This window comes from Canis lupus, chromosome 3 (genome assembly GCF_003254725.2).
Source record: "Canis lupus dingo isolate Sandy chromosome 3, ASM325472v2, whole genome shotgun sequence".
NCBI classification, from domain to species: domain Eukaryota; kingdom Metazoa; phylum Chordata; class Mammalia; order Carnivora; family Canidae; genus Canis; species Canis lupus.
In genome coordinates this window covers 12,557,931-12,570,894 of record NC_064245.1, presented here as the reverse complement: position 1 = coordinate 12,570,894, position 12,964 = coordinate 12,557,931, and the positions used below count along the sequence as shown (strand labels likewise).

At 37.9% G+C, this 12,964-nt stretch overlaps 1 protein-coding gene across 5 annotated transcripts in view; it reads left to right on the top strand.

Annotated features, from left to right (window-relative positions):
- LOC112654107 (leucyl and cystinyl aminopeptidase) overlaps nt 1-12,964 on the top strand; it is a 108,658-nt gene that overhangs the window by 75,312 nt on the left and 20,382 nt on the right. For 3 of the 5 annotated variants that reach the window (XM_025438423.3, XM_025438422.3, XM_025438424.3), the window contains exons 14-18: nt 5,579-5,763; nt 7,233-7,394; nt 8,777-8,917; nt 9,619-9,700; nt 10,365-12,697. In XM_025438423.3, coding sequence (XP_025294208.1) covers nt 5,579-5,763; nt 7,233-7,394; nt 8,777-8,917; nt 9,619-9,700; nt 10,365-10,496 — 702 coding nt within the window. In that variant the 3' untranslated portion in view covers nt 10,497-12,697. Of the gene's footprint in view, nt 1-5,578; nt 5,764-7,232; nt 7,395-8,776; nt 8,918-9,618; nt 9,701-10,364; nt 12,698-12,964 lie in introns of those variants that run through there. The other 2 variants (XM_035714239.2, XM_049108162.1) reach the window with 1 other exon arrangement.

Genomic DNA, 12,964 nt, shown 5'->3' with positions numbered 1-12,964 from the left:
TGATGCGGAGCATTTTCTCATGTGCTTTTGGCATGTCTATGTCTTCCTCTGTGAAATTTCTGTTCATGTCTTTTGCCCATTTCATGATTTGATTGTTTCTTTACTGTTGAGTTTAATAAGTTCTTTATAGAACTTGGATACTAGCCCTTTATCTGATATGTCATTTGCAAATATCTTCCTCCATTCTGTAGGTTGTCTTTTAGTTTTGTGGACTGTTTCTTTTGCTGTGCAGAAGCTTCTTATCTTGGTTAAGTCCCAATGATTCATTTTTGCTTTTGTTTCCCTTGCCTTCATAGATGTGTCTTGCAAGAAGTTGCTATGGCCAAGTTCAAAAAGGGTGTTGCCTGTGTTCTCTAGGATTTTGATGGATTCTTGTCTCACATTTAGATCTTTCATCCATTTCTGAGATCTTTTCTAATTAAGATTTTTATCATTCTTCTATATCATGAGGCTATCTGTTACCATCCTTAATAAAAACCAGTGTCTTCTGAATGTGACTCAGCCCATAGTAAATGCTGAGCAAGCAAATCAGTGAAACACACCAGAAACGGGCACATTTCAGTGCTTATTATATTCTGCATACCATACTTAAGTGCTTAACGTAGATTACTTTGTTCAGGCCTCACACAATGCCTGATAGATATTTCCACCCCCATTGGCTAGATGGGAGACTAAATAACTTCCCCCAAGTCACTTACCTAGGGAATTATAAAGCTGAGCTTTAAACCCAGATTAGTTCCACTCTGAAGCCCACTGTTTGTGTTATGTTGCTGTATTTTAAATTAATTTGTATTCTAGGAATGTCATCTTTCAAAGGATACCTTTTTCTTGGAAGAATCAAGGCTGTTTCCTTGCCGCTATCATTTTTTTTAAACTGAGATTTTAAATTAAAATAATTTGAAATACTTGTATACCATTTGTTTTAAGTTTTAAAATGACAGACCTTCACCTAATTCCCTTGAAAATAAAATTGTCAATATTTGAGATTTCTTTTATATCCAAAATGTTAATAAAATTTTTTTTACAATATTTGTGCATTTCGGAGAAATATGTAAATAACCTATTAGTCCCTTTAGGGCAAACTTAGAATCCAGAACGGACTTTGTACTGTTAATATATGAAAGAGATTGTCCATTTAGTAGCCACTTCAGCTGCCATAGATGGACATTTGAGTTGTTTGCAGTTTGGAGCTATTAGAATAGCATTGCTGGGACTATTCTCATATATATCTTTGGTGAATATCTGTATACATTTATATGGGCTATGTGTCTGGAAGTGGAATTGTTGAGTCATAACATTTATAGTTAACACTGTACTATCACATCATTGCTCAACATTATGTCAGTTTGTGCTCCATTAGCGTATGAGAATTTGAGTTTTAATTTGGCTCTATATCCTTGTCAACACTTCGTATTAATAGTAATCTTTTTACTTGTAGCCATTCATATGGATGCATACTTGTATTGCAATTTTGGCTTTAATTTGTATTTCCCTAACGACTAGTGAAGATGAATTCCTTTTGATTTGTTTATTGACCATCGGAGATACACTTTTGTTAAGTGTTCAAGTCTAAGGATTTTTTTCTCTTGGATTTTTTGCCTTTTTCTGATTGATTTGTAGAGCTCTTTATATATTCAAGATAAGAGTCCAAATATCTTCTCCCTTCTGGCTTACTTTTTCACTCTCTTAATGACGTTTTTTGATTAATATAAATTCTTAATTTTTGTGTATGAAATCTGCGAACCCAAAGTTATTCTCCTTTGTTCTCTTCTGAAAACTATTATTTTACCTTACACATTTAGATCTATGATCCATCTGGAATTGATTTTTGTGTATGGTATGAGTTAGACACAAAGATTTATTTTTTTGATATGGCCATCCAGTTGATCCAGCACCAGTGTGCTTCATTGTATGTATAGATTTTTTTATTATTGAATTTTATGATTACTTTGGGAGTTATTAGTGCCATATCAAATCAACACCATTTGGGGTAGTAATTTAGTTTCCTAGGGCTGCCATAATAAATTAGTACAAACTTGTTGTCTTAAAACAGCAGAAACGTGTTCTCTCATAGTTCTGGAAGCTAGAAGGCCAAAATTAAGGTATTGGCAGGGCAGATGGATTCCTTCTGAGGGAGAAGCTCTTTCATGCATCTCTTCGAGCTTCAGATGGTTGCCAGCAGTCCTTAGCATTCCTTAGCTTATAAATGCATCACTACAGTTTCTGCCTCTGTCTTTACAAGACATTTTACAGGACATTCTCTCCTTGTTTCTATGTCCAAATTTCCATGTTCTTATTACATAGGCTCCAGTCATTAGATTTAGGCCCACCATAATTCAGTATGACCTTATCTTAAATGTATTACATCTACAAAAACCTGTTCCCAAATAAGTTTACATTCACACATTCTGAGCAGACATGAATTTTGGGAAGACACTATACAACCTAGTATAGGTAGCAATAAATAACTTTAGTCCCTGTCATTCACTTTTTTTTTTTTTAATTATTGAAGGATCATGTTGGTAGTGAATGTATTTTAAGAGTTAGCAGGGTATCCCTGAAGTTCCCACCTAAATTACATGATGGTAGAAGCCGTCTTCCCTCTGCCTCTCTCCAATAACTCTTCTGAGGGCCTAATGTCAGAAAGCACTTGATACTTACCTCAAGCTATCTCTATGCTGTGACACAGATGCTAAATTCAACCTAGGGAGTTAGATGTTTTGAATATTTTCTTTCTGTGATGCAGGAGTAACCGCATCTTCATCCCAGATGATGATTTCCAGTTTCCGGAGAAGTCATGTGTTTATTAAGAACATATCGTCAGGGTGGGGTCCAGGGAATGGGTCCTCGGATGACAAGGGCAGGCTTAGTCAATGTTTGTGAGCCCATGGGCCCATGTACTGCTGTAGATTTTGTGCACTTGATTGTCAGTTAAAAGTCAGGTTAGGGGCAGCCCAGGTGGCTCAGTGGTTTAGCACCACCTTCAGCCTGGGGCATGATCCTGGGGACCCAGGATCGAGTTCCACGTCGGGCTTCCTGCATGGAGTCTGCTTCTCCCTCTGCCTGTGTCTCTGCCTCACTCTTTGTGTGTGTGTGTGTGTGTGTGTGTGTGTGTGTGATGAATAAATAAATAAAATCTTTTTTAAAAAAATAAGGTTAGCTTTAGGTTATCAAGAGGAAGAAACTCTCAAATTCTTAGGGCATTCTCGTACCATCAAAACTCTCAAAATATAAAATCTGACACTAATTAGAGTTGGAAATGGCAGACATTTCTGAGTCCTTGGATCCAATCTTCAAATAGTATTTATGATTAAGACTGATGTCTAATTAATTTTTTATGTTGTCACCAGAGCGTTGTGTACATATATTGGTCATTTTGTTATCTAAGCTGCGCATACCTATATAACACATACATCTATATCACATTTTGTGATGTATACTGTGGTGTTGTGGTCGATAGGGTCTGGAGGCACTATTGAATTGTGTCAGATTGCTCACATCTGACGTTAACATCTGATCCCAGCCATATTCCTGTTTCATCACTTACAAGTCTGTCATTCTTTTACATATGAGGGATTGGTGGGATAAACCTTTTGCAATAAAAGCTGACACTTCACTTTTAAGAAGCCGAGTTGACCCAAGAAAGAACTCCCTGGGCATATCAGTGTAAAATTAAAGCAGTAAATCAAAATGTAATACATTATATAGTGCCACCATCTTTCCTGTCTTTTATTTTTAAAATCATTTTTGTCTAACATTCTTGCATTTTATTGCATACCCAGTGTTTGTAGCTTGTATAACCCATCCGCTTAATTTTTCTCCCCATTTTCCTTTTTCATTTTATGAAATCAGAGGATAGGATTCTATTGTTTAATGAGTTTAAATTAAAAAAAAATAAGTTAAAACCCAGGAAAAGCAAGTTCTATGTGTGAAGCCCTTGCTTCAACATAGAAGCACTTGCTATATGATTTATTAATATTAAAAATATAACCTGGATTACTTATAAAAATGATAAAACAGGAATTATCTAAAAACAGAATTATTTTTAAATTAAAATCTTTTGCTCTGTTATGTTGTCATTTGAAATATATGTAAAAATCAACTCTTTGGGGATTTCATCTTAACAATTTGGTACCAGAAATAACTAGTAAAGTTGCACCCTGTAACTCCAGTGGAATAACTGCTCGTGAGCTAGCCTTAGCAGCTTCAAGTGTCAGGTTTCCCTTGCTGCCAGTACTTTAATGTGCCATTTTCTCCCTACTGGTTTCTGTATATTTTAGTAAATTCTCATTGACATACATTTTTCTCCACTGAGGTTTTAGGGGGTTTTTGTTTGTTTGTTTGTTTGTTTGTTTGTTTGTTTAAGTAAAATCTGAAGCTTGTAACTTTTCCCCTACCCTCCTTCTTTTGTTTCTACTTGGCAGTTATGAGTAGATTTGAATTTTCTTTTATTCTTTATTCACTTGGGGTGGTTTGCTATCATGCCATTGAGAATGTCAGGCCAGTGGCAGGCAGCATGTCCGATGCAGCCATGTGTATACAATAGGATCTCCTGCATTGCTTTAATGTTCCTTGGATTATCAGTCACCCTGGCAAGTATTTTTCCACTTCATGTCCTCTCAATGACTCGCAGGCTTTGTTACTCACACATTCCACAAGGTGTCTGTTCTCTATTTTATCGCTTTTGAAGCAAACAAAAGCGAGTTGACATGTTATCACAAACTTTGAGTCCTTCTCCTTGCACAGATTTCTTTTATTTCGTTCTCGGAGCTCCACAGGAGACTTATTTTCAGAAGGTCTGTTGAGAAAATGACTTCAGCAGTTCAAAATTCTCCGACTAGGATTCATTTTAGGTATTGACAGTGGTACTCTGGAAGAATAGGATGCTACGTGAAGAACTTGAACATATTTTCTGGGGTGTACGAGTATTGTAAACCAATGAATCTAACATATGGGTATTCTCTGTACTATTCGTGTTGCTTTGCTTTACTACAGGTCTGAAAAATTTTTCAATAGAGTTGAGGGTGAGGAAATAACTATAAACAACTATTCTTGCCTGCACACCTCATTTTCTTGCTAATTTGATTAATTTGTTAGATCATCAAGCTAGTTAATATTTTAAGTATTCCTTTAATACTGCCTTCAGAAGCATTTAAACATCTACCTATCAGTAAAGAAGTATATTTTTCTCTCATTGTTTTATGGATTTATGGAGTCTAAAGTTATGAGGTCAGAAAGTTCCAGCTTGCTTCCAGCAGTGGCTATGGGCAGGAAAATACCTTCTCAGTCTTCTCACTGAGTACATACAGAAGACAGGCTCTCCACTGCAATGAAGTCATTAATTCTTTCTGTGTTACGTAATTAAGAGTCCGCCTTGGCTATAGCGGCCTACGTATAGTCTTGGTTATTGAATGGCTTCACCCCAGTTGCACGTGGGCTTCATATGTCAGTTGAAATTTATTGAGTAATACCTAAGCCCTCCTCTTTTTCCTCCTTGATAAATATTGGGGGTAAAAAAGATCTAGCCATCCTGATTTTTCTGATTGTCCTAATTCTTGTTAACAATTCATCTCTCTAGACCAGGGTATTTAAATTACTTCGAACCCAAATCCAACAGCAAACCTGGACTGATGAAGGCACCCCATCTGCCCGAGAGCTTCGATCACTCTTGCTCGAATTTGCTTGCACCCACAGCCTAGAGAACTGCAGCACTGCTGCCATGAAGCTGTTTGATGATTGGATGGCATCCAATGGAACTCAAAGGTGACATGTCATTCAACTCAAATGAACTCTGGTCCTCTTCCTTACCTTTATATCACATACTGAAACCAGGATCTTTTCATCCTGGGTCATAAATGTTACAAAACTGAGTGTTAATGTAGGTCAATTCTGTGTACTCGCATTGTCAAACAAGACTGTTTTTCCAAATTGTAGTAAAATACATAAAACAGGGTTTATCCTAACATGTTTTAAGTGTACAGTTCGGTAGTGTAAGTATACTACACATTGCAACAAATCTCCAGAACTTTTTATCTGGGAAAACTAGAATTGCTTACCCTGACGACTGTCCGTTTTCCCCAGCCCCCAGCAGCCACCATTTTATTTTCTGCTCTAAATACCTTATGTGAGTGAAATGTACAGTATTTGTCTTTTTTCCGATTGGCTTGTTTCAGTCAATGTGATGTCCTCAAGGTTTGTCCGTGTTGTAGCGTGTGTTAGAATGTCCTTCCTTTTTAAGGCTGAATGTATTCATTGTGTGTACACACCATATTTTGTTTATTCATTCATCCATTGATAGACATTTGAGTTGCGTCCACCTTTTGGCTTTTACAAATGATGCTGCTATGAGCTTAGGTATACAAATACCTCTTCAAGGCTCTGCTTTCGATTCTTTCAGATGTCTACATAGAAGTGATATTGCTACATCCTATGGTAGTTCTATTTTTAATTTTTTGAAGTAATAACCATATTGTTTTCCATAGTGGTTGCACCATTTTACATTCCCACCAATAGGGCACAAGAGTTCCACTTTCTTCATATCCTCACCAATGCTTGCTGTTTTCTGCTTTTTTAATAGCAGCCACCTAAATGGGTGTGAGCTGCCCAACAAATCTCTCTTAATTTAGGGATATAACATAGCAGGTAGAGTTAACTAACTAGTAGACATGTCTTTGATGATGACTGGTTCTCTCCATATTCCTTACTGGGCGTTATGGAAATAGATTCAAGCATCAGATGAGAGTTGGCGTGGGAGATTTGGATGACCTGTTGGGGTCCTTTCCAGCTCTGAGATCTTAATAAGGCCAGAAAACTGTGCTGCTTCCCCTCTTTTTGCTGTTCCCCTCACACCTGCTTCTGTATTTCTACCATGGAACTTACCACACTATGTGGTAATACATTTATTTATTCTGTATGTTGTAATAGCCTCTGAGTTCCTAGAGGGCAGAGACTGGGTCTCATTCTTCCCTTCCCCGGCTTCCAGCCAGTTGTCCGCCTGGTTCTTGGTGGGTGTTCAGCGAAAAATTATGGCACTTAGTTGAACTGATACTCTGTTTTATAGTCACACCACCAGGAAAGTAGCAGCCCACTGAATTAAATATTTTCTTGAGTAGGAGTTATAAAGACTCTTCTGTTACCTGCTCTGGCCCCGCAAGCACCACTAGTCAATTCCTTGCCTTTGTACTCAGGATTTTTTTTTCCTTGTTTTTCTCATATTTGTACCTTTCTTACAGCCTACCTACTGATGTCATGAGTACTGTGTTCAAGGTTGGAGCAAAAACTGAGAGAGGCTGGTCATTCCTGTTAAGCAAATATGTCTCTGTAGACTCTGAAGCAGAGAAGAATAAAATACTTGAAGCTCTTGCCAGCTCAGAGGATGTACGGAAACTTTACTGGTATGAAGCCATCCAAGGAATTTGATATGTAGAAATACCAAAAGCATAAAAGCATTGTGCTCCTAAGTTTGAGCTCATTTTCTCTGGGATCTCCTTTTTTCTCCCTTTACTTGTGGGGCAGCCTTGTCTTGGATGGTTTGGGGAGGAGCCCGCATGTGTTGGGCTCCCATTATAAAGTACTTAACCAGTACCTAAGGAAGAGGAATAAAATGTGGATGTATCTCTCATATGACCCTTCACTTCCACTCTTAGTCTCTCTTCTCTGTTAACAGTGTCAGTCCTGGTGTGTGTATTTACATATTGAATGTAGGTGTATACTATACCCAGTGTTCTGTAACATTCTTTGTAGTGAATGATCAGTCTTTGAGATTTGCCATGTTCGTTCATAAAGCTTATTTCATTCGTTTTTAAGGCTACACAGCATTCCAAAGTATGGCCCTTTCATAATTTAATCTATCACATTTGTTGGGCATTTGGGTTTTTTCCCCCATTAAAAATAATTTTGCATTCTTTTGAGGGTATGTGCTTTCCCCTAGAAGCAGATATTATAACATGATAGATGAGAATTGCATTTGTGTAAGTACCAGGCTTTAGTATTTATAAGCTACACTATTGCATCAATTTTACTTAACCTCAGTTCCTTAGACTGTAAAATGGAGAAAGGTAATGATTACCTATTTCAACCATTCTTGTGTCAAGATTTTAGAACATAATCTAGTACATAGGAAGTATCCATAAGTGTTAACTATTAATATTAAAAGCATATTCTAAAATGTATCGTGCTTTCATACATATTCTTGCTAATACATATTCTAAAATGTATCAGCTTTTTAAGAATAGTAATATTACCAGGATGCCTGGGTGGCTCAGTGGTTGAGCGTCTGCCTTTGACTCAGATCGTGATCCCAGAGACCTAGAGTTGAGTCCTGCATCACACTCCCTCTAGGGAGCCTGCTTCTCCCTCTCTCTCTGCCTCTCTCTCTGTGTCTCTCTTGAATAGGTAAATAAAATCTAAAAATAAAAAATAAAAAAGAATGGTAATATACCTATCTACTCAAATAAAATAAGGTTTTTAACAACAACAAAAAAATCCAGTCTTCTGAGTTATAGTAAATTCTACTTGAATTTATTCCCTAAATGTCCTTACTACTATTTATTATTATGTGACAGTATACTTAAGTCCTTATGTAAGTGGTGACTTCTCCCTTCATTTAAAAAAATGACAAGTTTTCAATTTATCGGTCAATCTTAGACCAGCCTGAAACTTACATCCTTTGAATTGCTTCAGAACTTTCATTAAGAGACTGGCACTTATTTTAAGTCCAGTGATCACTTCATGATGAATAATTGTTTTTGGAAACTAAATCTGCTTTGCTCTTCAGGTTAATGAAAAATAGCCTCAGTGGAGATATCATCCGAACACAAAAGCTGTCATTTATCATTAGAACAGCTGGCCAACATTTTCCTGGACACTTGCTGGCATGGGATTTTGTCAAAGAGAACTGGGACAAGCTCGTGCAGAAGTAAGTTTCTACTTATTTTCTACTAATTTTTAACTAATTTTCAGTATTCTCCGGTTCTGCATGTGCAACTGTTCCCAGTGTTGTATTGATTCATAGGATTTAAGATCCGCTGTGAGAGGAAAAGTATATCAGTGACAGCTTAACCAAAACACCCAGAAATTTTTACACTTGTAAATGTAATTCCTTAACGTGAGTCGTTGGACAGTGGTGCTCCATTCGGGTACTGTTGAAGCCAACCGTGCTTGACACTTAGGTCACTTCACTTAACGTGGCCATGGACTATTTCACAATAGCTGCTTAGTTACGTGTGTTGAAAAATACCTCTTCGTTGCCAAGAGATTGGATAAGAACTCATACCCGCCTAGACCACACATGGAAGATATTCTTTTTTCTTTCAGAATAATAATGGCGTTTCTAGAGGGGGGTAAGGTGTGGTTTTTGAATCAATTAAATGGATTCATTTATCTGGGTATCCATAACTCCTGCCTTTTTCTGCCCACCTTTCCTTCGCCCTGGTAGTGAGAGTGTGTGTAGGCTTACCTTCTGATTTCCTGAGCTTCCTTACCCAGGAGCAGGCCTCCCACTCTCCCCTTGGCCTGTGTAATGTATAGTCAAGTATTTCCTTTGCGCTCAGGAACTTTGCTTCCCAACAGCTGCCTCATGTTTTTGCTCTTTTTGCTCTTGTATTTGTGTTTCTTCAGGTTTCATCTGGGGTCCTATACCATGCAAAGTATTGTTGCTGGGTCAACGCACCTGTTTTCGACAAAGGCACATTTGTCTGAGGTTGGTTGTATAAAATGTTAGCAGGGAGATTGGGTCACCCTTTCCGCTTTGGCTGCTCAGTCTCAGTGAGACGGTGCCTCGTCACGCCAAATCCTGCCTCCCCCCCCCCCCCCCCCCGTGTCTGCCTTGGTCAGTGCCAGTCGTTGTGCCCTGGCATTAGTGCTTAAGGGGCCGTTCTTCAGCAAGGAGGACGAATTCTCATGAGGAAGAATTTGGATTCCATTCTCAACTGTATTCCCTCATCGGCCTTACACAAATAATTTTTGGAATTAAGACGAGCATATGCCACCTTTCTTTTTAAGTGGTAATAAAATGGTTTTAAGGAATTCCATTCCAAGGGAATTCCATTCCACTGGGCACTAATTCTAACTTAGATGACTTCATCTACTGTTACTTGGCGGCTTTTTTTTTTCCCCCATTTTAAATTGGAAGAATTTATCCTTGTGGGAGTAAGGGGAACTCATTTTTAAAATGACTTCAGATTTCACCATACGTGATCAGGAACTTGATGTAAATTCTTTGAATAGGAAAGTGCTTTTTGTCTCTACTTCTTTCAAGACATCAGCATAGCCATGACTAAGTTAAAGCTTCTTTGAAAGGGATATTCAGAGTTACCTGTGATTTAGTGTTCTCCTTTTGAAATACTTCTGCGTGCAACTTACAGGTCCAGGCGTTCTTTGAAAATCAGTCAGAGGCAACCTTTCGGCTTCGTTGTGTCCAGGAGGCTTTGGAAGTCATTCAGTTGAACATCCGATGGATGGAGAAGAACCTTAAAACTCTGACGCGGTGGCTGTAGCATGCACAACTGCACCCCATTTTGTTGCCCATTCAGAGAGCTTATTAACTTGGGCTCTGCTGCTTTTGCAAAAAGCCAAGGTGAAGCCAGAATTGCTGCCGAGTTGTTTGCACTCTTAGGAGTTCTAGTTAGCTCAGGGCCCGTCTGTGTAGTTTTCATCTGTCTTTTTCGAATTGTCTTTGGGCAGTACATAGTTATTTATTATACAGAATTATATTCACCTATATGCCAACACCTACAAAAACAATAATTTTTCTACTCTGAAGATACACAAATAGGGGAAGAAATCTGTTGTTTTGGCAGTCTGTTCTCTTTGTTGGTATCCAGAAAATACTGACACAGTGAAACAAGGCAAGACTACCACGGGAGCCGTCATCTTTGCAGGCTGCTGGTTTGTCAGCCATTTGTTGCTTCTCACTGATAGATGTTACTTGAATGTGGTACAAAACTTAGCTTCAAAAACTATGGTAATGAAGTCGATGAATCCTACAACTGTTAGAAAACTGATCTCAGGTGTGCAGATCTACTTTGGTTTGAGGTTTTGATCAATCCTTTATTTTCTGAAACAAAGTTTAAATAAGGTCTATAACTATTATATATTTTTTTTTTCTGCAGAACAGCCAGGTGCTACAGAATTTTTAAATTTTTGTTGTACTGAAAAGCTAAGTAACAAGGACAAAAGATTAAATTTTCCAAATATTTAATACTTATTTTTTCATCTTTTAGGAAAATGTTTCAAACTGAGTTAGCTTCAGTTGAAATTATTTTATTTATGAATTCCAGTACTCTCCAAATCTGTACACCTTTGTCACTCCCTGCTATAGCTATTACCTTGTGTTATAAAGGAATATGTGTACATTTATGGCATTTATGGCAAGCATTTTGTTAATACTGTTGTCTTTTATCATGACTTTATCACTTTTACTAAAAATACAATTAGTTTAAGTTGCCTTTGACATTGCCTGATCATAGACACTTTCTCTGAGAATCATATTCATGTGTAGATTTTCATGTTATATTATAGCTTATATTAGAAGCACATTTTAAAATGGGGTCTTTGAGAAATTGAGCATTTTTATTTAAAGTTCACCATAGTACCTTAAAGGAATAAAGAGAATGTGGGATAGGAATAACCTGATTCAGATTTAATATGGTGGGCTTTGAATTTTTTCTATCTAGACAGTACTTTCTTTAGTTGAAAACCCAGTGGATTTTTGTTTGTTTTGTTTTATTTTGTTCTTATCATGGCCAAACTAACTGATTTAAAGGGATGGCCAAGGAGAGAAAGAAAGAAAAGGGAAGATTTCCAAAACTGTATGGCATTTTCACTCCTTGTAAAGGAGAAATACTGTACTTGAATTTTTTGAGCTATGCAGACTTAATACTTAGATCGTTGAGTTTCTTTGATTCTTAGGGGAAAAGTTTTCTTCCTTATAATTTTGAGTACTTTGTATTTTGTTTGAAAACATCTTTCGTGTACGTAAAAAGGGTAGATACCCATTTGTGAGCACTTAAAACACTCCAGAGAATCAGTGGGAAAGGTCAGCTTTTTTAATTTAGCAGGTATACAGTGGAAATATGTGGGACTGTGTATAAAATTATATTTTACTTTATGAAAGTATTTTTATATAACAAAATTTAAAATGCTGGCATGCTAAAAGGTAGCTTTCTTTAATCCTAATGCGTTTCCCCCCAAGTTAGTCTTTTCTAAACATTTACCTCTGGTTCAGAGTACAAAATATTATATCCTGAGAATCGTAGAATCCTCTAAAGATGTCTTATTGAAGCTGGGCTGATTGTAGGTCCTTATTCCTCTCGTGCTTCAGCAGACGAAAGAGAGTTTAGTTGATATTGGAAGTCAGTGTGTTTTTATATTTTTAGAGTGGGGAAAAATACTAAACTTTTGAGGGGTTTTTTGGTTGCTGGTTTTTTTACCATGTTATATTACCGAATTCCACTTTGATACAGAGTTTAAATTTTGCTACTTCTCAGCATCAGTTGAGATTTTTCAGTTTTTCCTGCCCATCTTTACATTGCTCCTGGAATGTCTGTTAACTCTGCATATGGCAAATCTTGTCTTGAATTATATCATTTTCCCTGACTGTGTGTGTGTGAGTGTGTGCGTGCATGTGTGTGGACAGAGGGTGACGTTTAAGTAAACCCCTATCAAAGCGTGGGCTGCAAGAAGAGGTGACTTGTAATCCATTGCTTGCCGTGTACCCACAACCCGTCCACTCGGCGACCGCACCCCTGCTCGGCTGCCCCTCTCTGGAGGCCTCACCTCCACGTTTGTAGATTCAGCGCCCGCCCCCCCTCAGTTTCCCACGGGATTCCGTAGTTCCCAGCGCCAAGCTAACCCGTCCGTGCGGCGCTTCTGAAGATGAGCTCCGAGCCGGGAGTGCAAGGCCAAGTCACAGAGCACGAGGCGTGACGCGTACAAGCGGCCTCGCTCTCCAGGCCCGCAGCAC